This window comes from Urocampus carinirostris, chromosome 1 (genome assembly GCF_059441175.1).
Source record: "Urocampus carinirostris isolate Australia breed hairy pipefish chromosome 1, RoL_Ucar_1.0, whole genome shotgun sequence".
Lineage (NCBI taxonomy): Eukaryota > Metazoa > Chordata > Actinopteri > Syngnathiformes > Syngnathidae > Urocampus > Urocampus carinirostris.
The window spans coordinates 47,177,592-47,205,288 of record NC_142349.1 but is presented as its reverse complement, the minus strand read 5'-3'; the positions used below and the strand labels follow the sequence as shown (position 1 = coordinate 47,205,288).

General features: G+C 39.8%; 1 protein-coding gene across 1 annotated transcript in view; it reads right to left on the bottom strand.

Annotated features, from left to right (window-relative positions):
- LOC148374935 (protein sidekick-2-like) overlaps nt 1–27,697 on the bottom strand; it is a 211,999-nt gene that overhangs the window by 16,981 nt on the left and 167,321 nt on the right. Inside the window, exons 19-39 of the mRNA XM_088342656.1 lie at nt 26,301–26,496; nt 26,130–26,228; nt 25,873–26,064; nt 23,071–23,192; nt 22,835–22,944; nt 19,512–19,662; nt 19,180–19,417; nt 18,983–19,098; nt 16,987–17,176; nt 16,677–16,775; nt 14,138–14,332; nt 13,859–14,060; nt 12,564–12,667; nt 11,943–12,013; nt 11,746–11,881; nt 8,519–8,575; nt 8,073–8,174; nt 7,861–7,976; nt 6,555–6,741; nt 3,106–3,243; nt 60–221 (exon numbers count right to left, since the gene is read on the bottom strand). Coding sequence (XP_088198782.1) covers nt 60–221; nt 3,106–3,243; nt 6,555–6,741; nt 7,861–7,976; nt 8,073–8,174; nt 8,519–8,575; nt 11,746–11,881; nt 11,943–12,013; nt 12,564–12,667; nt 13,859–14,060; nt 14,138–14,332; nt 16,677–16,775; nt 16,987–17,176; nt 18,983–19,098; nt 19,180–19,417; nt 19,512–19,662; nt 22,835–22,944; nt 23,071–23,192; nt 25,873–26,064; nt 26,130–26,228; nt 26,301–26,496 — 2,983 coding nt within the window. The remainder of the gene's footprint in view (nt 1–59; nt 222–3,105; nt 3,244–6,554; nt 6,742–7,860; nt 7,977–8,072; nt 8,175–8,518; nt 8,576–11,745; nt 11,882–11,942; nt 12,014–12,563; nt 12,668–13,858; nt 14,061–14,137; nt 14,333–16,676; nt 16,776–16,986; nt 17,177–18,982; nt 19,099–19,179; nt 19,418–19,511; nt 19,663–22,834; nt 22,945–23,070; nt 23,193–25,872; nt 26,065–26,129; nt 26,229–26,300; nt 26,497–27,697) is intronic.

Below are 27,697 nucleotides of genomic sequence, written 5' to 3'. Positions count from 1 at the left end.
GACCAATTAATAGTGTGAGAAAGTGTTGGCAAAATGCAGAGCTTCTCAAATGGCCTTACCTTCTCCAGGCCCTGTGGTGATGTTGGCCTCTACCTCAGGTCCATAGGTGAGTGTTCTGGCACGGATGCGGAAGTTGTAGGTGACGCCGTCAGCCAGGTCTTTGATTTTCATCCACAGGGGGGCGCTTCCTTTCACATCCACTGTCACTATCTTACTGACACCTGGAGTGCGAGCAGAGGAGTCTGTACAGAAGAAACTCTAGATGCTGCATTCTGCTAGAAATTGAGTGGACTTGCAGACACACTACAACTGGACATTTTTTGATTCCATACTATAAACCGGCAAAATGGAATCTTTGTTATGAGCTGATCTTGTATCAGAAACTTTGTTGGCTGGTTTAAAGTATTTACTTTTCAGTGTTGATTGTCCACATGGTTTGTTGTAAGCTGTGTTTCTCAACTGGGTGGATGTGACCCAAAAAGACAAGAAATAACAGAGCCAATAACACTCTTTTGCAGTAGATGGTGATAATGCCCTGTAAATGCGAGTTGTGATCTGCCATTTCAAAATGCGGAAAAGGACTGGGAACATTTGTTTACCATGGCCCGAATTCAGATACAACGAAGAATATGAGATATGGATTTTATTATCGTGAAGACAAAGTTACTGAAATGAAGGCTTGGGATTTAATTAAAAATCAGCTAATTAAGTAATAAAAGGAATATTATTTGAAATAGTTTTGGTTTTGTTGGTCATTTAGTTTTTCAATCAATAGAGACATGTAAAAAAACATATATATGTCTGCACTCTGCAAACGTTAACAAGCATGTCATGTAAGTTTAAGGTGTATGGTTGGTAGCCGTAACATGGGGTGGGAGGTTGCAGCTCATATTGAAATTTTGCATATTATTTTCAAAGCAGAAAGGTATTTTGTTGCCTGTACCATTTGGGGGAAAGAACTGCTAAGGCATTTTTTTCGTGTAATTACTATTTGTAATTTATTTCCTGTTACATATTCTGAAAATACATACCTACTTGTAGATAAAATGTTAAATCAGTAGCTGGTACATTTTCTTTTCCAATTATGCCACAATTTCACAAAAGTATGCGACAAAAAATACATTCAGTTTTTGACCGCAATTGGTCTACAAGATAACAATAGATTCCTAATTTAAGGGACTTAACGTAGTTTTTTTCTGCTTGCAAGGAAAATGCAACATAGAAATTAAAACTGCGGATATGATAGCGTATTATGAAAGCTAGCATATTGGAAAAAAAAGATTGCATATGGAAAAACATATTGCAGTCCTAAAATGTAAGCATCCACAAGTAAAATGTTTTTTAAACATAACGTACAATTTAGTCTTAACAAACTTGTAAATTATTTATCTATGTTTGCAATTACTTTTGCAAGAAATTGCTTGTCAATATAAGTAGTTGCTTCTTTACTACATAATGTCAAAAACTAGCAAGCAGGGTTTATTGAAAAATTAAATTGGTGGGACAATTCGCATGTTTGTTTTGCGATAGTACGCTTCTTGCTAACATATCAACCTTCCTTTGAGTCATCATCCTTCCAATCTCCTCTTTCTTCCACTCAGTTGCCTTACTTCCACATCCTCTTACATTCAGTGACCCTATAAATACAGTTTGCAAAACCTTTCCGTCTCCAGACCCCCTTTCTTCTCAGACTTGAGAAGGAAATTAAATGTTTTTGAGATGAAGTGTTTGAGGGGTATGTTAGGAGTGACAAGATTGGATAGAAAGAGAAATTAAATTGTGAGAGACCAAAGTCGAGTGGTAGCGGAACTGGGCAAGCGTGTGATGAGAGAGTGCTTGGAGAGTTGGTTTGGACACATGCAGAGGATGGATGAGGAGTGAATATTGAAAAGGATCTACAGAGCATAAGTAAATGGAAGGAGACAAAGAGGAAGGTCACGATAGACGTGGATGGAAGGTGTTATGAGTACACTGCATGAAAGAGGTCTAAATATAGTGGAAGCTAGAGTTCTTGCTGATGATAGGAAGGAGCGGAGAGGTGTTGTAAAAGTATAGTAGAATGTTTAGACATATTCTAAGGAATGGGCAGGGCACCTCTATGATGCGGCAGAGGTTAACCAGTGAAAGCTGTCGGGCCCTGCTGTTGAACAGAAGAGTGTGTTGTCTTCCCGGGTGAAATGGCTGCTTTCTTGTGTCCCGTTCCACCCAGAAGGGCGAAAGCATGACCAACTTGGGTGCCAAAGTGTTTAACTTGTTTGGGTGTTTGGGAATTTAGGTTAGCCATGGTGAAAATGTTGGGGTTTTTTTTGAGCATTTTTTTTTTCCTTTTTTCTTTTCTTTTTTTGTGTATGTGTTTATCTTGCTGTCGGTCACCCCTTTTGAGGCATATGACCGCGGTAGATGGATAGAAAGATAGATGTTGCTTGTGATTGCCTTGCTACCAGTCCACTGTGTAGAGATAATTTAGGAGACATATCATAGAAGTAACCATCAACCTAATGAGGACCAAAAACATTTATAAAGGGGAGTTATCAGTCTGTTGAAAATATTGATATTTATAGACATTAGACAGTTGAAAAGTAATTAGATTAAGATGCCACTTTAAAAAAAAACGTTTGAATTCGTGGCTTTTTCATTTGACTTATTTAAATGGTTTAAGCAAAAATAAAACACTATTAGAATGCCGAGCTAACCACTTTAGTTAATTCCCCCGATAGTCCGTCAAAAGGCCCATCACTAATCAAGAATACTCCACCCTCAAGATAGTAAGTGTTGAAACAATAAGCAGGGCACCCGACACGGTTCAGAATTTCACCTCTGCCCCCAATTACCTAACAATCTGGTTCTGGCAGCCGCACTTACCCGGCTATTAGTCATGTTCCCCTTACTGAAAGAGAGCCAAAATGCGTAGGTGATATATGACCAACAAAAAGACGTAAATAATCCGGCATGTCATAAACGCCGAATATGCTCTCTGTCTGTAAAAAGACAGCGAGCGTGCGTAATGGTTTTCAAAGATGCCGCTGACCCCTAGGCTAGAGAGGTGCTAAATCACAAGGAAAAGCGCTTCGGGAAAAGCCCTGGCGGACTTAACGACTTTCTCACCGTCGACCGGGGTACACGGCTCGTAAACCAGGCGGTAGCCCTCCACGATGCCGTTGGCCCGCTTTGGCTCGCCCCAGGACACGTTGACAGAGGTGGTGGTCAGTTCACCGAAGTGGATGAAGCTGGGAGCGCTGGGGGCTTGGAGAGGAGACATTCGGATAAGTGCGGGGCTTACAGAAAAGCGGCAGAGGTGGCACAAGTATTCTGTATCAAAGCACAAATAAATACACTTCAACTTGTTAAAAAAGGGGAAATATTGGAATGTCATTGAGAAGTGTTACACCTTTTTTTCACTGTGTCAATTATCTCGATATATTTTGCTGGGTGTTTGGCCGAAACAGGCAATTTACGCGATTAAGAAAAAAAAAGCTCCTTATTGCTGGTTGCAAATGTAAGCAAGCCAAATGCTGAGAGATTATTTGAGGGGTGGAATATCAAACTGCGGAAAAACTAAATATGATGGCAAGAGTGTTGACTGGGGCTTCATTGTGTGAAAAAAAAGAAAATAACGTATATAACAGGTTTCGGTTTATAATGGGTTTTAGATCAGGGGATGGTGTAATAATAGTCTGTGGTTTGCAATAATCTGTGGTCTGTGCAGCCCTTTGATACTCCTTGAGAATAAGGGCTGTACGAACAAACATGACTTGACCTGACTTGACTTAACAGTGGTGGGTTGTCAGGGCCTCCAAATCATTCTCTGTTGGCCTTGTAAAATTATCTTATATCATGTGCTGTTCATGTTTTTTTCTGTGCATGAAAACTTAATAAATAACTCCAAGTTGTCCGTCAGCTTTCTTTTTATTGCTACCCCCTGGTTGCGCTACTTCCAGATGTGTGCTTTCATATTTAAGCATTTAACCAATACCATTTCAGCTGTTACTTTTTGCCAGGTTCAAAAATCTACCCAGAGGCCTTCACAATCAGCTCTACAGCCCCTAAAGCATAACATAAATGAGGATAAAGCTGTAGGTTTAGCCAATCAAAGTCCGAAGGCGTAAAGAAACATCACCGGTTTCACAAATTATGATCGACTAAGGTGCAGTGAAGAAAATATCACTATAAAACGCTGAATAACAATACAGTGTATTCACTGTCTGCTTCTGTCGAAGCCCTGAATCGAATAAAAACTTATGCCTGAAATACAAATAAACATGACTTGACTTGACTTTTTGGGGATCTTTAAATCACGTAGCAGCAAGATAGCGGACGCATTCAGTATGTCAGCCCTCTCTAGGTAAGGCTAAAGTTATGTCAAATAAATACAAAATGTCTTAACCTACAAGTCTTTAAAAAAAATACATGATAGTTCATTTTTCTTTGCATTTTTTTTTATTACTAGAGCGCTAAAAAATACACGAACTTACTTTAAAGAAGGAACTAAAAAGATAATTTGTCCTTCAGTCACACTTGAGCTTTTTGAGCCGTCAAAAAGTATAGGGACTCTGAAGGGGGGAAAAAAACAAAAAATTGAATATTTCTTTAGGCCCTGGTAGTGTACCAAGGCGCAGAAAATATCGTGATACAGTTACTGCTACTCATGTTCGTTTATGTGCCAAATGCTAGTCAACATGGCATGTCATATTCCCCAAGCTATACGACTTATTTCCTTGGACTAAAACTAAATAAGAGCACTATACAATTTATAAGGGTTAAAGGTTGTTGCTGTCTTTCAAATATTTATTTTCTTCAGCACACACGCGCAGAGGGTGTCATAACCTTGAGTCAAACTGCCTGAAATAGGATGCTAGAAAAAAAATCCCATTTCACAGCTTTGACCTTGCCTTCAATAACCACACAATATTCATTGTATTTGTTTTAACTTGAAAACTTTATGATATTCCAAACTAATTTATCTTGCTTTTTTTGTGCTGAAAATGTCCGAAGCATACCACACTAACTATCTATTATTGACCAACTGTAATAATAAGTATCCCGATTTTAGGTGTAATGTATTATTAATGTGTTAAGGGTTGCAATGTACTTTTTAAATGTATTTTGCACTGCTTTATAGAGTTTGAATCCTGGCCACACAGAGGGAAGTACAAAGCAGACATAGTATTCAGTGAACTGTCTCTTTACATTGTAAACACATTTCATTGAGAGTTAACTGCCATTTTACCATTTTTGTTCAAACAATTTGATAGGGAAGTGTACTTAGAAAAAATATTGAAGTCTGCAGCCGGGCATAATCTGTGACTGTTGCTTGTATCAATCTTGATTTTATCCTAATTAACAAATGTGATGGCGGCATGGCGAATGAGTGGTTAGTGCGTCCGCGGCACCGTTTTCTGGTCATGCGATCAAATGCTCCTGTGCGGAGTTTGCATTTCCTCCCCCGTGCTTGCGTGTGTTTCCTCCAGGCACTCCGGTTTCCTCCCACATTCCAAAAACTTGCATGTCAGGTTAATTGGCCGGTCCAATTTGTCCCTAGGTGTGAATGAGCGAGTGAGATGTCTGTCTCTGTGTGCCCTGCGACTGGCCGGCAACCAGTTCAGGGTGTCCCCTGCCCACTGCCTGAATATAGCTGGGATGGGCTCCAGCACCCCTATGACTATACTGAGGATAAGCGGTGCAGATAATGGATAACAAACATGAACATTAGTGCAAAAAAACAGTATTTTGCTTTGGATGAAATAATGTGAAAAGCCAATTTTGGTTGCAATGCCTTCCAGTAGGTTTAGCACAAATGAATATTTGAATTGCATACAAACTTGTAGTTGGGTCTCCGGCGTACCACCATCACCCACGTAGAGAATTAAACACAGAATAAAGATTAAGAAATCTGTCCATTTCAATAAATGTATATTTGAGCCAGATATGCTGTTTGTTAACCAAAGTCCTAATTACCAAAGTCCTGATTTGATCAAAGAAAATCATTGAAAACTAGACAAATTCACTTAACATAAATGTAATGTTGAGGTTTGGCCTTGGCATTCGGCCGGGACATAGGGCATTTTTTAATTGATTGCATAATATTGGTGAGAACAATAATTGCTCGATATTGAAAAGAAACATCCTCCCTGTCCGTGTCAAAACTGTATATTTCCAATATTTGTTCTAACTACATAGTACCTCTCAACTTATACGTTTCCCCGTGTTTTAAACACTTTTTGAGTATTTTCAAATGTGTACGTCATATAACAATTTTGGTAAAGACTTTTTTAGATATACTGCTATATATAACAAGCATCACTAAATTTTCTGCAAATAGGGAACAGTGAGAAAGATGATGACAGAATTGGTTGTGTTGTTTATTGGGTAAATTAACACATTGTCTTAGTTTGTATTCTACATAGTCTGTCTAGCTGGGAGTAAATATGTGCCGCGTTGTGTTTGTAAGATGTATAATCGCTTAAGAAGGGAAATTGCAATCATCAATAAGGGCTGAGGTTGTCAAGTACGTAACTGAGATGGGGAAAACTCAGTTGCTGTCCCATGAGAGTCACCTGCTTGCTGAGTGCGCCCCCTAGTGGGCGTTGATCGAGGCCCGTCGCCAGCCGCGTTGAAAGCGGCCACGCTGATCATGTAGGTGGTGTAGCCCGTCAAGTTCTTCAATTTCACGCCAAGCTCTGGCAGGAAGAGCGTGCGCAAGCGCTCCGTGTCATTCTGCAGCTGAAATTCCCAGAAGTAAATCTACAGGAAAATACGGAGGCTTTAGGAAACGGAGTTGCAAATGGGTGGCAATTGAATCCTAAATTTCCAGGTGTCATGGGAAGACGTTGAGTGTGGTAAATCCTAAAAAGTGCGTCACCGTGTCTTATCTGTACTTTCAAAACCATTCCGGTGATTATGAAAACATCACACCAGTAAGAGGAAGTTGATTAATATTTTGCAAGCTTCAATTTAAAGTTTCTATATCAGGGGTCCTTAAACGTTTTGTGAGAGTCACATACATTTTCCCTTCTAGGATGAGGGGCCAGGGTTAGCTTGTAAGAGAAAACGTGCAACGATTGCTGGAGTGCTTAAATGTAAAAAAAAAAAAAAAAAAAAACATTTTCTAGAAATCCAGTCAAAAAGGAAATATTAAAACTAATAATGATATAAATAATAACCAAATAACCCTCACTGGATTATTCGCAGAACAAAAGTTAGAAAATCAATAATTAGACTTTTCATGAAATAAATAATAACCGAATAACACTCTGTGGGTTCGTCAGGAAAAAAAGGTTCATAGAACACAAACTTTCTGTTGTGCCGTGCTCAGTCTTAACAGGTCCAAGTTTAAGTTAGTAGTCAGAGCACTGGAGCACTCATGGTATAGATGACTTGTGAAAGGGTAGTCGATTTTATCTTATTATCACACAATTTGTGTCACATGTTAATTCTATTGTGCGTTTTTCATGTTACAATGACAATAACAATTGTGGCAATTTTTATCGTCATTGCAACATGAGAAATGCACAAAAATGCGAGCAAAGTCAAGTTTAATTCGTTATTCTAAAAAAAATAGCAACTGCACACCTTCAGTTGTGTAAATAACCTTCCCAAGGAACGTATCAAAACGTCCTTGGTTAATAATGCATTCAGAAACTGAAAATTAAATACTGTTTCATTTATTAACACAATGAACACAGGGGAGGACAAGAAAAACATGAAAACTCGTCACAGGAATGCCAGTACACCAAGTTGGAATTGGGAGGCTGGTGTGAGAGCCACAAAAGTTTCCGACTTGCAGATTTTTTTATCACTTTGCAACCCTAGCAGCAAATGATGCAAGCTTGGTAAATTTGGAGAAAGATGAGAAGATGATACCTTATAACCCTGTATATCTCCATTCTGCGCATGCAGGGGCGGGGGATCCCATGTGACGTCAAGCTGGGTGGCCGTGGAGGACTGGACCACCACGTTCTGGGGCGGTCCTGTTGGGACTACAACAATGCAGAGCGGGATCGGATTAGCAGTCGCGATATGAAAAAAAAAAATAAAAATAAAATGTTTTTTTCGGATAATCAAAGAAGACAGACCTGCTTCGCCCACAAAGACCTCCTGCGGCGCACTGCTTGGACCTTCCCCGACTGCGTTGTACACACTCATTCGGATCTCGTAGCGCTTGTGTTTACTCAAATCTGTAAGAAGATAAAAGGAGTCTACTTGATAGCGAAAGCGCCCAAGGCGAGACGACATCACACGCTGGTGTTTTTTGGGAATATGTAAAAGCGAGCTGATGAAAAGATAGGGTTGTTGTAGGGACAAACTTTTTAGTATTTTTTTGGTAGGGGTGATTAAAGATCTGAAAACATCAGAATAAAACCAGGGAAGATTGAGGAGATAAAAGTTACATACATTCATGAGAATCAACAACTGTGTGGGATGAGCTTACTGGCGAATGAAATATCATATGCATACACAAACAAATGGAAGGAAGAAAATGTGAGTGTGGGGTGCCCATTAAAAGGGATTTAAAACCTACTGTCAAGTTCGTACTGGGTGAGAGAGGATTCACTCAAGTTTCTGATGCTGTAAGGAGCTGTGGGAAAAATGTGATATGGCCGTTACCCAGTGTTGGCACATATTAAATGAACAATTTGAAAATGTCACACTTCTTAATTTTTTGACCTCTGAAGAAGTTTTAGAGCATACGGTATAGAAAATAAGTATCTGAACACCCTGCTACTTTGTTAATTCTCCCACAAATCATGGGAGGGTTCTGAAATTTCCATCATATGTGCATGTCCACTGTGTGAGAGATAAACTAACAAGAAAAATCCAGAAATTACAATGCATGGTCTTTTAACAAATAATTTGTGTGATACAGCTGCAAATAAGAATTTGAACACCTGGTTATCATCTTGTGACCCTGAAATAACTGTGAGTCCGCCAATTAGAAGTCTACCTGCACTCCATGTATCATACTGAATCAGATGCACCTGTTTGAGGTCGTTAGCTGCATAATGACACCTGTCCACCCCATACATTCAGTAAGACATTAACTTGTAACATGGCGAAGACTAAAGAGCTGTCCAAAATCACCAGAGACAAAATTGTACACCTCCACAAGGCTGGAAAGGGCTGCAGAGCAATTGCCAAGCAGCTTGGTGAAAAAAGGTCCACTGTTGGAGCAATCATTAGTAAATGAAAGAAGCTAAACATGACGGTCAATCTCAAGCGGAGTGGAGTCCCATGCAAGATATCACCCCATGGGGTCTCAATAATTCTTAGAAAGGTGAGGAATCAGCCCAGAACTACACGAGAGGAGTTGGTCAATGACCTGAAAAGAACTGGGACCACCGTTTCCAAGGTTACTGTAGGTAATACACTAAGACATCATGGTTTGAAATTATGAATGGAAAGAAAGGATCCCCTTCTTAAACCAGCACATGTCAAGGCCCGTCTTAAGTTTGCTTATGACCATTTGGATGATGCAGAGGAGAAAGTTTTGTGGTCAGATGTGACCAAAATAGAACTTTTTGGTCATAATTCCACTAAGCGTGTTTGGAGGAAGAAGAATATGTGGTACAATCCGAAGAACACATCCTTACTGTGAAGCATGGGGGTGCTAGCACCAGGCTTTGGGGGTGTTTGTCCTGCACACGGGCCAGGACGAGTGCACTGCATTAAAGAGAGGATGACTGGGGCCGTGTATTGTGAGATTTTGGAGAATAACCTCCTTCCCTCAGTCAGAGCATTGAAGATGGGCCGTGGCTGGGTATTCCAAACACACAGCCAGGAAAACTAAGGAGTGGCTCTGAAAGAAGCATATTAAGGTTCTAGCATGGCCCAGCCAGTCTCCAGACCTGAACCTAATCAAAAATCTTCTCCTGGGTTCAAATACTTATTTGCAGCTCCATAAAACACATTGTTAAAAAAGCATGCATTGTGATTTCTGGATTTTTGTTTTTAGTTTATCTCTCTCACAGTGGACATGCACCTACGATGAAAATTTCAGACCCCTCTATGATTTCTAAGTGGGAAAAATAGAAAAATAGCAGGATATTCAAATACGTATTTTCTTCCGAATAATATAAATATAATTTTTTCATTTTTCAACTCCAGTCACTCGAAGAGTACGTCATTATTTCACATCTATTCAGATATTTATGTATTTATGCATTTCTAATGAAACTACTTTATTGAATTATGTATATTTCTAATGGAACCATTTTATTTATTTTTAAATGTATGTAACTTATTTTTAATAATTTATTTACTTTTCATTTTTTTCATCAATCCAGCTATTTATTTGTTTAAATACATGAATAAATTGAGTGTAGATCAAAAAATATACGGAATGCACCGCCTTCGAGCCTTTGATATGTATTTAAAGCGAGGGACTTAACGTCATTGCCAGAATGTTATTTTCCATACAAAATTATGAAGTTATGCAATGCACAATGACGTGATCCTCAAAATTTCGGAACTAGTTTTTCTCCTGTGATTAAGGATCTGCAGTATTGTTACATGTCGCTGCCAATCAATGCTGAGGTCCAGCTCATCTCTGAAGAACGGGATGGCACTTTACACGGGAAAACAAATGATGAAATGTCTCTGAGTCAGATCAGGAGTCTTCTTCTGCTACTGGTAACCATGGAAACCATTTGTTTTATGTGGGGGAGCAAAACCCTTGTCTCAAAAAATGGCCTGGATAGTATGGGTGCCGTCAGGCTGCACTTGCCTATGACACAGAAAGTGATGCGGTTAAGGGATCCATGAACTGTGAATGCTCTTTGAGCAAATTCAGACAGATCTTCATTATGAAGGATTATCAGGAGTGATGATCCTGTGGTTTGGGGTGGGTTTCAGTAAACACTTATTCAATGTTGTTGAAAATGTTAATGGAATAGCCTTTTTTGTCATCAATAACGACCTCATAGCATTGCCTGCAACAAGATTAGATATGTCACTATAGGATAAACGAGATTAACTCGTTTTATTGACCAGAAAAAGAGGGATGAAAGGAAAAATATTTACCAGGTAGTGCTTAGAGATTGGCCTAAGACGCGGGTGCAACAATATGTCAAGTCTAGTCAAGTCATGTTAATTTGTATAACCCTTAATCACAAAGAGTCTCAAAGGGCTGCACAGAACACAGATTATTACAAACCAAAGACTATTATTACACCATTTTGAGTTTTCCCTTGCTCTCATGTAGGTTTTAGATCAGGGGATGGTGTCATAATAGTCTGTGGTTTGCAATCATCTATGGTCCGTGCTACCCTTTGAGACTCTTTGTGATTAAGGGCTATACAAATAAACATGACTTGACTTGACTTCAATGTCCTCGACACTGAGCAGAGAGCAGCCAATTATTTCCTGGGCTGTTTTGGTCACTATCTGTATGTTTTAGTCCTGTCCGCTGCCGTGCGCCCCAGTTTACCGCATCATGATGCTGTCCTTTAACTTGTTCAATCTTCACGATTGCAAATCTTAAAGTAAGATACGCAGATTGATATAATAAAGCCACATCTGTGCATTCTTTCTCTCAAGAAGTCTAAAAATGTTTAGCGTAACGATCATACTTTGTGAGTATAGGAGTGACTTCAGCCAGTCAATCTCGAAAAATTCTAATGTAAATTTTGAACCATTTCAAGAAAAAATGAGCCAAATGTGCGCAGGCAAGTAAACTCAATATATTTAATTGTCAAAAACCTCATCTTTTTTGCATTTGACACCTTTAACGTACATCATATAAACACTTACCAGTGAGATCAGCCCAGCCATGGGACTGATGGTTTCCAGGGTGGAGTGTGAAGCTTCGCAGTCGGTCGTAATACAACTCTCGGTAGCGCACTCGAAATCCCAGAAGTACTCCATTAATGTGATCCTCTGAGGGAGACTACAAGGAAAAACATGACTTGAACCAACCGTGTCAATCGATTTATTCATACGTCCATTACCTGCCAACGAACCAAGACAGACGTTGTAGTGTGCGGTGTTAGTGACAAAATAGTGGGTGCTTTGTCAGGAGCTATTGAAGAAAAAAAGAAGGATTGTTATTGTTCTTAAAACAACACAGCAAAAAGAGCATGAGTATGTTTGAGTTTTGGAAGCAGCTTCAAAGCGAACAGAGGCCCTGCGGGCATCATGTATTCACCGTGAACGGCCTGCATCAAAGCATTCGGAAGCTAGCACAAGAGTAAAACATAAAGACCCCAAGTAACAGCATTCACAACCAATAGGGAACTTGCCTAATAATGGTGAGCTGGAGCCGATCCTATCAAATGCTTTTGAGTGCTCAAACCCATAATGCAAATCATGTATCACTCTCAGTTTGCATGTTCTCATTCATTTTAAATTACTCATGTGTGTGACAGTCAATAGTAATGGCCGTGTGTCTGTTTTAGAGATTTGCAGTCCACAAGTCCAGACTGTCCCAATGGAGAGGCTCCAGCTTTGTGGTCAATGTTATGACAGAACACGTGTAAATAAAATATATGGATGGATGGACATTTATGGACATGTATAGCCCCAGCAGTTTGGGAAAGACAACACTTGCGGCTGTTGAGCATTATTCTCACCATCTTGTAGTGTAGTGACGGCCTCACTTTCCTGGCTGTACTCACTGTCTCCAATGTCATTGGTTGCTTTCACGCGGAACTGGTATGATGTAAAAGGCTTCAACCTTTCAAAAAAACAAAACATATTCATTCCAACTAAACATTCGCGAGACTGTTTCAGTCATTTCGGACTCAAATTGAACAAGATGATGATTGTTTGAGATACAACAGACATACAGTGGCAATAAAAACTCAACTCTTTGAAAATGACACTGTATTTTCCAAAGGCTCAGGTAACCAACAATCACAGATCACTTGTTATTCTGTGTTTGGTCATTTGACATTCTCAAGTTTTGCCCTCTGGCCACCAACCTTGAATTGATTGAAACAGGTCCCGCCAACACAATATTAATATAAATGCTGTATTTAGACTCGTCAATAGTGGGACCACACATCACATTAAAGTTGAGATATTTCTACCTCAATTCCTCTTTAAGGAACAGACGGTTGATCCCAAATAGAGCCATGAAATCTATAGATTTACACTAGACCATACAAGTCAAAAATACCACCCGTGGGACAGACCCGGCCCATCAGGTAATTTAATACGGCTTGCCAAAAACTTCCGAGTATGTCCAAAAAAGAAGTCTGTGGTAATTTCTATAACAAGTTATGCTTTTTTTTCAAAATAAATGCAAATCAGATCTTCTCTCTACATGAGGGCAGTAAAATACATACTCTCAGCTTTAGTCGGAACAGTCTAGTAGTTTGATGATTAAGTTGACATTCTTTAACTGATCTGGCTGACCTGAGTACAGAAAGTCTGCATCTGGCCCCAGAACCAAACTGATTTTCCCTGCACTATACCAATAAGCATTCCTTTTCTGTGTCAAATACTAATATTGTCCCATTTTGATAGTTGTCTTTCTGTTGTCGACTGTATTATACTGTCAAAGGGTTCGTAATATATTACTTATGATGTACAACCTGTTATTTTTATTTTTATTTCGGTTAATTGCTATGCTCGAAAAAGTACGATCGTATGTTGCCCTTTCTCAGATTAAACAGCACCAAACCAACCACTGCCTATTGCGGTGACAGACTGGAAGAGATGGCTGGCATTTCAATGAATTTTAAAATAGGAAAGATTATTTGAATCTAAGTGTTATGAGTCATGATAACAGAAAAACATTAAAATAGGAAGGCTAAACTGTAATCCCGTTTAAGCCTCACAAGTCTTGTCGAAGATAAAGTTTGACTACTCTGTAGTAGCTTAGGTGGCCGTCTTGTTCAGCACGGGGGGCATTGCAACGCACCTGTCCACCAAGTAGGTGTTGATCTCATGGCTGACCGACGTGGAATGGACCATCCAGTTTTTGTCCGGCAGCTCTCGGTATTGCACCGTGTAGTAGCGCACAGGAGAGAGGCCATCGCTGCCTGGTTCCCATGACAGCAGAATTCTGCGAGCTTGCACTTCCTGTTGAGGCGCGATGGGCCGGCTGGTGGGTTGAGGTCGGACTAAGGAGTGGGACAGATACAAGCTGAATTTAACACCTTATTTGTGTGAGTGTTGTATTTAAACACGTGGCTCTTACCTCGTTTTTCTGTGGTGACCACCAAGGCCTCTGCTGCCTCACCCCAACCTTTACGTGTTTGTGCGCTGAGGCGAAAGATGTAGACTGTTTCAGGCTTGAGGGTTGCTGCCATGTACTGACGTGCGCTGGGGCTGAGGACATCTACGGTGGCAGAGCTACTGCTAGAAGAGTTTCTTCTGTATGTGATCTGGTAGGCTGTGAGATCATCAAATATTGGTGTTAAACCTAATCGAACAATATAAGGATTTTTATTTTTAGAAATTGCTATGGTAAGCTAACACGCCAGTTGAGGCCAATGGTGTCAAGATTATTAAGGTCCATGCTTTCTCCCTATGCAAAATGAAACTTTTTTGAAACTTGGCTATAAAAATAATTGTAAAAATATGCAAACCTGGTATATAATTTTGTTGAGAACCAATTTGTAGGTGAGTTTAAAAAAACATTTCCTATTTGAGTTTAATAATTAATAAAGTTAAAAAAGTCATAATATCCTGTTTATACATCGAAAATAATACAAAAAAAATATATCAAATGTATTAAACCCTTGGCCTGCAGGCCAAATCATTTAATGTGGCCGACGAGATGATGCTGAGAGAAGCACAAGCAGAAAATGAGTGTCAAACAATAACGAGCAGTTTTGAATATGTCTACTGGATGCCACCAAAGCCAGGCGGCACTCCCAAAGCTGTGTTTGATGACAGTGAGGAAACCCATGCCGATGTTATTTTACTTTGAATACATGGACAGATGAACATCTTAAGGCAATCAAAAAAAAGACAAAATTAAACAAAACAAAACAACAGGAGGTCAGAAGATTAAAAAATCTTTGACTTTTTTTCTTTAATCTATATAATATTTAACAGCAAAGTTTCCATAGTCAGGCAAAAAATACAAATATATATATTTGGCTGACCTGAGTACAGAAAGTACTGTATTTTATATATATATATATATATATATATATATATATATATATATATATATATATATATATATATATATATATATATATATATATATATATATATTTAAAATAGCAGAAAGACTTAGATGATTAAATAAATAATTATTCATTCATTTAATATATTCATTTAATCATTTAATATTTTAATTAGTGTTTATATACTAATTTTGCACCTTTCCGATCTGCGTGAGTTTCCCCAAGTGAAATGAACTGCAGTGGAAATGAATTCAATTGTTACTCTGCATCTTTTTTTTTTATTTTTACAAGTGCACAGTTGATAAGCAATTAAATCTTAGTGAAGGACAAGGCACAATGAGGATGAAACACCCTCCACCTAAGGGCCTGGTCACACAGCCGTTTGCGTCTGTATCGCGGGTAAAATTTTGCGATTTTTTTTTTTGCCCGTGGTTGCCCGCAATGGAAAATGCGCAAAATTGGCCAACCCGCTGTTCATTGGTGGTATGCCCGCAAAACAGACGCCGGCGACTGTTCCGCTTTCTCATCGCGTCATTTCAGCGTCATTTCCGCGTGTGGACCACGGGTATAAAAGCTGCCGAGCCGGGCTGTAGAAATCATAACCGCTCAAGACACAGTCCCGTGAAGATCAAGATTTCAAGCTATGGCACCGAAAAAGCCAATATGTTATTATTGTAATAGTTTTTCATTTTTATTTTATTATCTTGTTATGAAATGAAAAGAAATGTCAAGAAATAAAAATGGATTAAGACGAGGTCACTACGGTGACGGGGATCCATGTTCACCCGTTGACGTCTCGAGCACAACTGAAGTGTGCTCGGCAAATCGCGCTGTATATACGTGGAGAAAGGCGTTTGACCGTCACACGCGTTACACATGCTAATTCACGTGATAACACCGCGATACAGGCGCAGAACAAACGTGCTATGACCGTGCTCCACCCACGATTACCCGCTAAAATTTCGCGTCCTAACTGCGTGTCACCACGCCCTGGCCGCGGCCGTAGCACGTCGTTCCGTGTCTGTACCGCGTCATTACCTCGTGTGTACCACGTGTGCCGCCCGCGGTTACACGTGGTTTAAAGTTTTGAGCAGCGCAAAACTTTTTCGCGCGGCCAACCGCGTGCGAATTTCCGACCGCGTGTAAAGCACGGCTGTATCTCGTCTGTATGGCGATCTCAAAGCGTCCAACAGCGTCTGCTTCACAGGCAGAAATTTCTGGTTGTGATTCAGCCTCGATACGTCCGTGAAAGGCTGTGTGACCGGGCCCTAAGGCATATTTTTTATGTTATTAATTTACTAGTAAAGCCCCCGTGAGAATGGTTTTTCTACCATGTGGCCTCAGAGCTAAGATGAGTTTTACACCCCTGCCTTAAATGATTGTGTGTTTTTATGGCACATAAAATGTATTTTACGTCATATTCTTATAATTTTGTTAATCAAATGAACTCTATTATTTGTTGCACAGCAAAAGAATCAGAATGAGAGAAAATTAATGTGTTTAAAAATACTTAGTTGAGAAAAATCCACCTGAGTCTGTTGGCGGTACTATCATAAATTCATAGTCTTGAATGAATGTGGCATAGAAAAGGCATCTCACCCAGAATGATGCCGTTGGGTTGAGATGGAGGTTGCCAGATGAGCCTGACAGAAGTGGTTCTTACTTCGGGGAACAAGATGCCAACCGGAGGGCCGGGCACTGTAATGCAACAAAGTCACTTAGAGTAATTATAGTCATTTATAATCATTATCATTTTAAAGAGTGGGGTAGGCTATGATAAAAATGAGAGAAAATAGGCTGTTTTTAAATAAGCTCGGCACACACTTTCATTAAGATTGTCAACATGATTTTCCATTATCTCACAAATATAATTTAAAACACCAAAAGAATAGTAAAATTTTCAAATAACCATCATCTAGGGTCCTTTCCAATATGGACGGCGCGCTGCTTCTCCCGTCTCCGATCCGGGTGAAGGCGAGCACCCTGATCTCATAGAGAACGTACTTGCCCAGTCCTGTTAAAAGGACACTGTGACTGGTGTTGCCCTCCACAGTCCAGAAGCTTGGAGCTGAGTCGGAGTCCTTCTCCTTGTAAATGACCTACCAATGAACAAAAGAATATTAAGCTATATATAGCTTAATTAAGGGATCCATGAGCCAGGACCAGCATGGACGATCATCTTTAAGATGTGTTCTGATTGAAGTTTGATGGACACTACTGTTGGGTGGGTGGAGTGCAGAAGAACAAACAATAGTGATTACTATTATTCCAAAATCGTTTTACAACAATGTAGGAAAATATGTGAATGATTATACAATAAAGTTAAGTATCTTTCAATCTTGCAAAAACTGAACATTGCATGGAACATTATCCATGAAACCTCAGCAAACAATTTTACAGACTCGAGCCGTTTCATGCACTTTCTGGACAAATTTCTACAAGTTACTTATGTTTTATTTATTGATGTTCACTATGTGTTGTGTATTATTACCCAAGGCTAAATCTATTGCAGTCTGGCCATCCTGGAACGGGGATTACCACTTGTTAGGCCCATTCCTCAAGGTTTCTTATTTCCTCATGCTGAGGTTTTTGAGTTTTACCTTGCCCACATGCTGGTTTAAGATCAGGGGATGGTGTAATTGTAACCTGTGCAGTCCTTAAAGACATTTTGTGACTAAGAGCTATACAAATAAATGTGACTTGCCTAGACTTGACAAACATTTAAACTATCTGCACATAGTTATATATACACTGCCATTCAAAAGTTTGGGATCTCTTTGAAATTTCCTTTCTCTAATCAAAGCAAAGTTTGAAGGATATTTTCTTCTCAAATAATAATTACCTAGTCTGTCTAACCTTCTTAATGTCTTGACTATACTTTTTACTTATTTTGCAACTCTTGACTATTAATGGAGCACACAATATTTGTTGGGTGATCCCAACATTTTGAACAGTAATCTATATTTATTACGTTTGCCTTTTTTAATAATGACTGCATCCTGAGATGCATCCAGACACAGGTTTTGCTTTTGTAGGTGGGCAACAAGATGAAAGAATACAAGTGTCAAGTGTTCTGCAGGGCTCAGTACTTGGTCTCCTCCTTTTGAGCATCAATAGGTGTTAGGTGATATCATTCACAAATATAACATCAGTTTCCATTGCTATGCAAATGACAATCAACCTCTTCAAATTGGTGAATCTGTCCTTTTAAATTGTGGAAATTTGGAGGCCTGCTTCACTGAGATAAAACAATGGATGTTACTTAACTTCTTCCGCCTCAACCCTGTTTTGAAACACTGCTCTCAATATTGAAAATGTAATATCACCCAGGTGTCACATTTGACCCTAATCCATCCTTCCAGTTACGCATTAAGAATATTGATAGAAAATCCTTTTTCCATTTTTGCATCATTCCAAAAACGTGCGGTCCCATCACAAAGTATTTCAAATTTCCCAAAAGCTGATGTTTTGTGTTTTCCCTTGCCCTCGTATAGGCTTTAGACAAGGGAATGGTGTAATAATTGGTTATAGTCTGTAATAGTATGTAGTCTGTACAGCCCTTGGAAACCTCTTGTGATTAAGGACTATACAAATAAAAATGACTTGACTTGACTACTGATTTGCTAGTTAGGCTTTTGCTGATTGGGTTCTTTGAAAAAAATTCCCCAGAAGAATGATACTATTTAAAGAAAGAAAAATGATCTACAAGAGGATCACAACACTTTTGGGCAGGAATATAATCACATTATATGTTTTTCAACATTTACATCTGCCTCAATTTTCTAAATTGAATGATTGTTTCAGTATTTGACCTGGATCGCTGAAGTATTGTCCACGGGAAGAAAATCTCCCTGACTGTAGTTTAGACTTACCAATGAGAATTCAATGAATTCTGAATTTCTGACCTTGTATCCAAGGATGAGTCCATTTCGATCAGCCTGTGGGACCTGGCCCCAGCGCACCAGGATCCTGCTGGAGGTGGTTGCAAAGGCTGACACATTGGTGGGACCGCTAGAAGGTACTAAGAAGCAATAAAAGAAAACTTTTTACATATTGCTCACAAGATTTTTTTCGTGACACATACAAGAAAAGTCTGCTTTACCTGATTCTCTGGTTCTCCCATGGACAGGCTGGCTCCAAGGTCCGGACCCAATTCCGTTGAAGGCCTGAACTTGCACCTCATATTCAGTCCATTCCTCCAGGTCCTCGATGGTGAACTCCCTCTCCAAACGGTCCATGATCACGTGCGAAAGGACACCCACTTTGGATCCGGCTTTGGAGTATTGGATGCGGTAGCCCACCAGATCCGGATTCCCGTTGTACTCCCATTCGGGCAGCGGCTAAGATGAGGAGTGATCTGGTTATTAAATTGTCAAGGGTGTCTGAGCAAGGTTTAGTGAAAATAACCAAAAAAGACAAGTTGCGGAAACATACCACCCAACGCAGCCAGAGACTGGTCTCACTGGCTGTGCGCAGGGTGACATTGGCGGGAGGGACATCAGGAGGGGCTTGCAGTGTCTGGATCTTTCGAGAAGGTTGGCTTGGAGGGCTTGTGCCCACAATGTTCACCTGCCGCATTCTGAACCTGTGTTGTGTAAATGGGTTTTCAATATAACGGTAGCAAGTGGATTAGAGGTAAGATTGTGCCTAAATAAATCCAGCCCAACCAAATAACAATAAAGCTAGACTCAGCTTGAGGCTGACCAATTAACTTGATTTGCAGGACCAGGCCTGAAGCAAACCAAAAATGTCATATTATATATGTGAGGACTCGGGAAAAGAGATGATGTATGATAACAAATTAACGCCTGTCTTTTGTAATTAAAATTGAGTTAGAATAAGACCGTATAAATATTTACTTATTTTATATTTCTGTGTCTGCCAAGGTTACATTAACTTACAATTGTCCATCAATGACAGATTTATGTAAGAGTTGACATGCATATTTTAAGGCAGTCTTTACTTTTAGCGGGCTGAAAATGATGCCAGAGCAGCAGTACGTCGTTAAGAATCTAATTTAAAACAAAGTGAGGCAGAGAGACAGAAGAACAATGACGGGTGGAATAAACAGGCGATAAAGAGCTCTTTGAAATGTCATAGTAGAGTTTCGTGTCATATGTTTTTTTTTTTGCGTTTGGTATCCACACATCGTTTTAGTATACATCTTTTAAAAAACATGTATTCATTTTAAAAAAGGCAGCGAGAGAGAATCCTGGTATGAATCGAACGTAATGATTGACCTGGGTCGTGCTCGGGTTTAAGATATCACTTCTGATTTGAATCATCCTAAAAAAAAATTAAAAATAAATTAAAAAAAAAAAAAAAAATAAAAAAAAAACTTTGCTACTGTGTTCAACAAAGATTTTAAACAACTACTCTTATTTTGAATTACATGTAACAGTATATTGTTGATACAGTGAAAAAAATACGTATTAAAACACGCTACTATTTTGCTATTTCTCCCACTTAGAAATCATGGAGGGGTCTGACATTTACATCTTAGGTGCATTTCCACTGTGAGAGAGAAAAACTAAAAAGAAAAATCCAGTAATCACAACGCATGTTTTTTTTTTATTTATTTGTGTGACACAGCTGCAAATAAGTATTGGAACACCTGTGTATCATCTAGAATTCTGACCCCAAAAGACCTGTTAGTCCACCCATTAGAAGTCGACCTGTACTTCATGTATTATCCTAAATTAGGCCTGTGTGAGGTTGTTAGCTGCATAATGACACCTGTCCACCGCATACAATCTGTAAGACTTTAACTTGTAAAGTGGTGAAAACCAAAGAGCTGTCCAAAGACACGAGAGACAAAATTGTACACCTCCACACTGCTGGAAAGGGCTACAGAGCAATTGCGAAGCAACTTGGTGAAAAAAGGTCAACTGTTGGAGCAATCATTAGAAAATGTAAGAAGCTCAACATGACGGTCAATCTCAAGCAGAGTGGAGCCCCATTCAAGATATCACCTCGTGGGGTGTCAATGATTCTAAGAAAGATGAGGAATAAGCCTGGAACCACATGACAGGAGTTCATCAATGACCTGAAATCACCTGTGACCACCGTTTCCTAGGTTACTTTAGGTAATACGCTAAGGTGTCATGGTTTTAAATCATGCATGGCGCGAAAGGTTCCCCTGCTTTAACCAGCACATGTCAAGGCCCTTCTTCAGTTTGCATATGACCATTTGGATGGTGCAGAGGATTCATGGGAGAAAGTTTTGTTGTCAGATGAGACCAAAATAGAACATTTGGTCATAATTCCACAAAGCGTGTTTGGAGAAATAAAAATAAAGAGTACAACCTGAAGAACATTATTTCTACTGTGAAGAATAGGGGTGGTAGCATCATGCTTTGGGAGTATTTTTCTGCACATGGGACAGGACGGGTGCACTGCATTAAAAAAATGATGACTGGGGCTGTGTATTGTGAGATTTTGGGAAACAACCTCCTTCCCTCAGTCAGAGCATTAAAGATGGGTCGTGGCTGGGTCTTCCAACACAACGAACCAAAGCACACAGCCAGGAAAACCAAGGCGTGGCTTCGTAAGAAGCATATCAAGGTTCTAGCATGGCCTTTGCCAGTCTCCAGACCTGAACCCAAACGAAAATCTTTGGAGGGAGCTCAAACTCCATGTTTCTCAGTGACAGCCAAGAAACCTGACTGATCTAGAGAAGATCTGTGTGGAGGAGTGGACCAAGATCCTGCAGTGTGTGCAAACCAGGTGAAAAACTACTGGAAACGTTTGACATCTGTAATAGCAAACAGGGCTACTGTAAAAAATATCAACATTCATTTTCTCAGGTGTTCAAATACGTATTTTCAGCTACATCACACAAATAAATAATTAAAAAATTCATGCATTGTGATTTCTGGATTTTTGTTTTTAGTTTATTTCTCTCACATTTGACATGAAACTCTGATGACAATTTCAGACCCCTCCATGATTTCTAAGTGGGAGAAATAGCAAAATAGCAGGGTGTTCAAATACTTATTTTCTTCACTGTTTAAAGCATTCTAGAGCAGACCTTCTACTCTGGGAATCTTTTAGGGTAAATAGATGGGTTTCATCGTAAATTTATTGCTTTTAGGTTGAAATGCTCACACCCTTGCACTGCCTCTTCCCCTATTAGCAAAGAATGAAAACAATTTACTGTGGTAAAACTGCTGATACTGTTCAAGGAGTGTTCTATGTCCAGTGTTAAACACTAAGATTTAAAATCTTGTGACTCAAGATGTTTTCTTTTAAATTGAATTCAGTTGTCATGTTGACAGCAAAGTGAGTCCCCTGGTTGGACATCGAAAATGCCTGCAAAAGAGTGTTGGTGCCGCACCAGTTCAGTGCAATAAAATGAAAAAACGACTCTTTGAAAGTTGAATTGTTGGACTAGCACACATCTAAACAATCTTTACGGTCCATTTAACAATGGCAATCTGACTGAGTCGTATTTGCAATTTGAAAAAATAAGACCTTAACCTAGGTTGCAAAGTTGACCACAAGAGGGAAGTATGTTGCCCGTGCATGGTGCAGTGTGAACATGTTATGGAAAAGGCAACTCAGAAAAGAACTTGGTACCCGTGGCGTGGCATGGTGAGGCAAGGACAGCTAAAACCATGTAGTGGAAAAGAGGCATTTGTTATTGAGTATGAATTTTACCAAATACCAAAACAGATTGACATTTTTATCTAATACTAAGGATTCTCAAAACTCAAAATTAAACAATAAACCAAGCCAAAGAGTATGCTGGTGTTTACCTGTAGAAAGTGTAAGGGTTGAGATCAAGCACCTCCATGGCACGGGCATCAGGCTCATTGTTCAGCTGGTGAACCGTCAGCCATTCTTCATTCTCCCCAATGATGCCAATCTATAATGCACGTGATGAAGCTTGCTCACATTGGCAGTTTTACAAACAAGTGACTGGTTGTCTATGAATGGACGGGAGCAAATATGGCGGGAAGGTTCAGTGTCCCTCTTGAAGCGCTTGGCCTACCTGGGCTTCTACTTGCCAGCGGGAAATGGACGTCTTGCCATCGTAGCCCGGTTTGAACTGCAGGCTGACGGAACGAGCACCCACGTTTGAAACGGCCAAGTTGGTTGGGGGGCCTGGCAGTTCTGTGCAGAGAAACACAATTTTTGTCTTTGATATGTGGTCTTCCCCCCAAAAAACAACCCAGAAAGTTACTTTGAATAAATGAAAAATCAAATGAAAAAAAAAATGTATTTTAGCAATACTAAAAACCAAAGACTAAAAGAAACACGTTTTTGGATCACAATTACATTTATCAGTAACAAGCACTGTACCACGTTATCAACAATTATTACAACACGGTGCATTACTCCGTTACTTATTAAAATCAGACTTTTGCATCATAATGTCTACTGATTGCTATCTTTTACTCCATTGCTCACTACTGATAAGAAACTGACAGCCTGCAACTCTTAATAAACATAACTCAACCGCATACAGTTATTGTGGCGCCGTCTCAAACAAAGAGTATGACAGCACTGAATTTTTCGTCTTTGAGATATTCTCCCTTCTGTATATACTTGTATGAAACCCATATTTACAACTTTGCGCAAAATTGGTTGTGTGTCACCAGTAACAAATAGTAGGGCAGAGTATACAGAGAGGGCATGGCTTATACAGGAAAGACCATATCAATGAGGCAAAAGTGAGCACAGAATTTCCCAATCTTTTTTTATTAAAACAACTATTTTTGCAATACACCATCCTGGAGAACAAAAAAAACCTCTTGGAGAGTACAGATATACCTCATTTTATGATTGACCTATCTTATAGATTTCTGGTATGTGAAGTTTGTGTCTGACTAAAATTCATCTCGATATACGATCAGTTTTCCAGTATCCAAGTTAGTGACACTGCCACAAAACGTTTGCTCAGGTAGACACCAACAGCGCCCTTGTGGTTTATAAACTAGATGGGAAACTTGCAGGCCCCTCAATGCATCAAATTGCCAAATGGTTTAGTAGGTTAAGCCGAAAAGGCTTGGTTAATTTCCGGCATTGCGCATTCTTTTATGTTTCCTGCAAAAATAAAAGAGAAAAAGAGAGCCAGGGCTCAACTTAAGATTAAAAATGAGTAAAATCTTATCGCAAAATATTAAAGCGGAATGGCAATAAAATGTATGGAAAAGCTTCTTGGGCAGCACGGCGGCACAGTGGTTAGCGCATGTGCAGCACAGTTCTAAGGTCTTGGGGACCTCCTGTGTGGGTTCAAATCCAGCTACCGGACTTCCTGTGCGGAGTTTGTATGTTCTCCCCGTGCTTGCGTGTGTTTCCTCCGGGCACTCCGGTTTCCTCCCACATTCCAAAGACATGCATTTCAGGTGGATTGGCCGGTCCAAATTGTCCCTAGGTGTGACTGAGCGAGCGAGTTGTCTGTCCCTGTGTGCCCTGCGATTGGCTGGCAACCAGTTCAGGGTGTCCCCTGCCCCCTGCCCGATGATTGCTGGGATGGGCTCCATCACCCCCGCGACCCTACTGAGGATAAGCGGTGCAGCTAAGGAGATAAGATGAGATGAAAAGCTTCTTATGATTTGGATACTAGAAAAAGAGCTTGCTGAAGACACGCAACATTATTGAAGGTCAAATTTAAAGAAGTGCTCGCCTTCTGGGAAAAACTGCAGGCTTTTTTACAAAATTTTCGCCGAAAACTGTCTGAAACATTTCAAAAACATTCCGAGATCTAAACAGAAACATAATTCGTTGGATCGCTATTTTCAGACATTTAACTGACTTACATTTATCATTTTCATTATGTTGTTTTTGTTTTTTTGCTTTTCAATTGTTCTTCGCTAATAAAGTGAATTCATGTTTTGCTTTATCTTCAGCCTTATTTATAGTTTTATCTTTACTATTTGGTATATCTTTGACCATTGACTGAACATTAGTGTACCTATAGGGCAGTTGCAGTTGATTTAGTGGGGGTATGGTTGCATTTGATACCCTTGGAACGGATTGATCACGCATAAATCATTTCAATGGGAAAATGTGTTTCGATTAACAATGTTTACTGCTCATACCAAGCACTGTACTTATAGATGGACAGGAAAAGTTGCTTGAACCCCAGGGACAAAATGGATATGGAGTGTTCTTGGCAATGTGTTCGAGTGCAAACTTGCACAAGCCAGCAAAAACCACAGGTTGGGGTACATGTTCTCTTTTATCCATCCATTATCTTCACCACTTATCCTTTGTAGGGTCGCGGTGGTGCTGGGGCCCATCCCAGCTGTCTTCGGGCAGTGGGCAGGGGAAACCTTGACAGATAACTCAATTGCTCAGTCACAGCTATGGACGATTTGGATCGGTCAATTAACCTAGTATCCATTTTTTTGGAATGTGTGAGCAAACAGGAGTGCCCAGAGGAAACCCACGCAAGCACGGGGAGGACATGTAAAGTCCTCACAGGAAGGTTGTTGGCTGATTCGAACCCACAACGTCAGAACTGTACAGCGAACACGCTAACCACTTGTTTTCTTCTTTTTCTTTTATCACATGTCTATTTTAAAACAGTTTTAGGGGGTCTTCTTCAATGCAAGCATACACAGTAGTTTGGAACTAGATAGTTACCTTCAGAGTAACACACTTGAGTGTCAGTAATCTGGGGTGTAACACGCTTACTTTTTAAATGAAGTAGCTGGTAACTTTAACTAATTACTTTTTTTCCAGTAACGCGCCCAACACTGACTACAAGTACTGTCAGTCAATACAACAATGGCAACTACTTAAAATGTTTGTATGAATCAGTACCTGTTCTACTTTCTGGAATTACCTGGCGGGACCCCCGAGGAAATGGTGGAGGCAGACAGCTGGCCTTGTCCTTTGGAGGTCATGGCGGCCACCTGAATGGTGTAAGTAGTGAGCGCAGTGAGCCCCGTCACCTTGTACTCCTGAGTCAGGTTGGGGAGGTAGTGTGTCACACGAGTGTTGGTCCTGTTGAACTCCTCCCATGAGATGCGGTAGCCTACAGAAAATTACATTGTCCCTGTCACCTATGATGTTTGTAAAGAGATTTGCAAAAGCAATCACCTGTGAGAAGGCCATTTTTCTCCTGAGGCTCTTTCCAGCTGACTTTTAGCGAGGTGTCCAGGATGTCTGTGAAACTGAGGTGTCCCACAGCACCAGGGGCTAGGAAATATTAAATGTATTATAAAGCAAAAAGGTTCTAATATTGCCACATGAACGGCAAAGAATACTGACTGTCCTCGTGGGTCCGCAAACGCTGAGCTGGGCTTCGCGGACCATCCCCAGGCGTAGTGAAGCACAGTACCGACGTGTAGTACTCGGTGAACTTCTTCAGGCCCGAGATGTAGCCCACGTGGATGCTGTCTTGAAAGTTGGGGCGTGCCGTCACTGTGGTGACCTCGCTGGCCCTGCCAGGTTCCCAAGCTAAAAGCTGGGAAAAATAACAGGCGTGTTTTTTTTACACATTGTTTTTCTATAGGTGACAAAACCTACACTATAATTAATAATCATGCTCATTCAAAGGGTACTCTGAAAAGGAACTGATATATTAATTCAACTTTCATTTGAGGCTGCATGGTGGTTGCCTAGTTATTACATTTGCCTCAGAGTTCAGGGGTCCTGATTCAAATCCAGCTATCGACATCCCTGTCTGGTTTTTAGTTTTTTTTTCATGCCTCACTGGGTTTTATCCAGTCACTCTGCTTTCCTCCCACATCTTAAACACATGCATGGCAGGTTAATTAGTGAGTCAGAATTTTCCCTAGGAATAAGTGTGTGAATGACTGGTTGTCTTTCTCTGTGTGGTCTGTGATTGGCTGGCATCTAGTCCAAAGCGCTCTTGCTCACTGCCTGATGGTAAATGGGATCCAGCATTCCCATGACCATCATGAAGATAACCGGTTGAAGAATAATTTAGACAATTATCATCATCATCATATTATTATTATTGTTATAATTATTAATTGTTATTATTGATATTAGTATTATTTATATTATTACTGTTGTTATTATCATTATTATTATTGAACTTAAATAAAATAAAACCCAAAAAAACCACAAAACAAAAACATTTTAATCTATTATTCTTAATATTTGTCTAGCATTAAAACATAAGACTCCATGGGGAACAGGCAAAAATGCTGACCTAAAATATATCTGAACTATGTGATGTCAACTATATTTTATCCATCAATATTCATTAAATAATGTCAGCTTCCATAATTGCTTCTTTGGTTGCACTCCCTCCAGATAAGTGCTTTTATATTTAAGCATTTCACCAATCATATTTTAGCCATTGGGTGTTGCTAGGCTCACAAATCTAGCCGGAGGCCTTCACAAAAAATCCTGAAGAGAAAGCTTTTGGTTAAGCCAATTAGATTCCGAGGAGGTGTCTGAGCGCCTGCTAGCGAGCATTGGTAAAAGGCACTGGTTTCACAAATTATGAAAGCCTAAGGGGCGATCGTGCCAACTTAAAGAGACTGAGCTTCATAAGGAAATATATTGTGGTGTTGATTTAACAGCAAAAGGCTGGATAACTTTGAAGCCAGCAAGCCTTTTTCAAGAGCAAAATTATTTTGTCCTCCACTTTAAGCTTGGGCCGATCAGGCATAAAATATCAATCATTACATTTG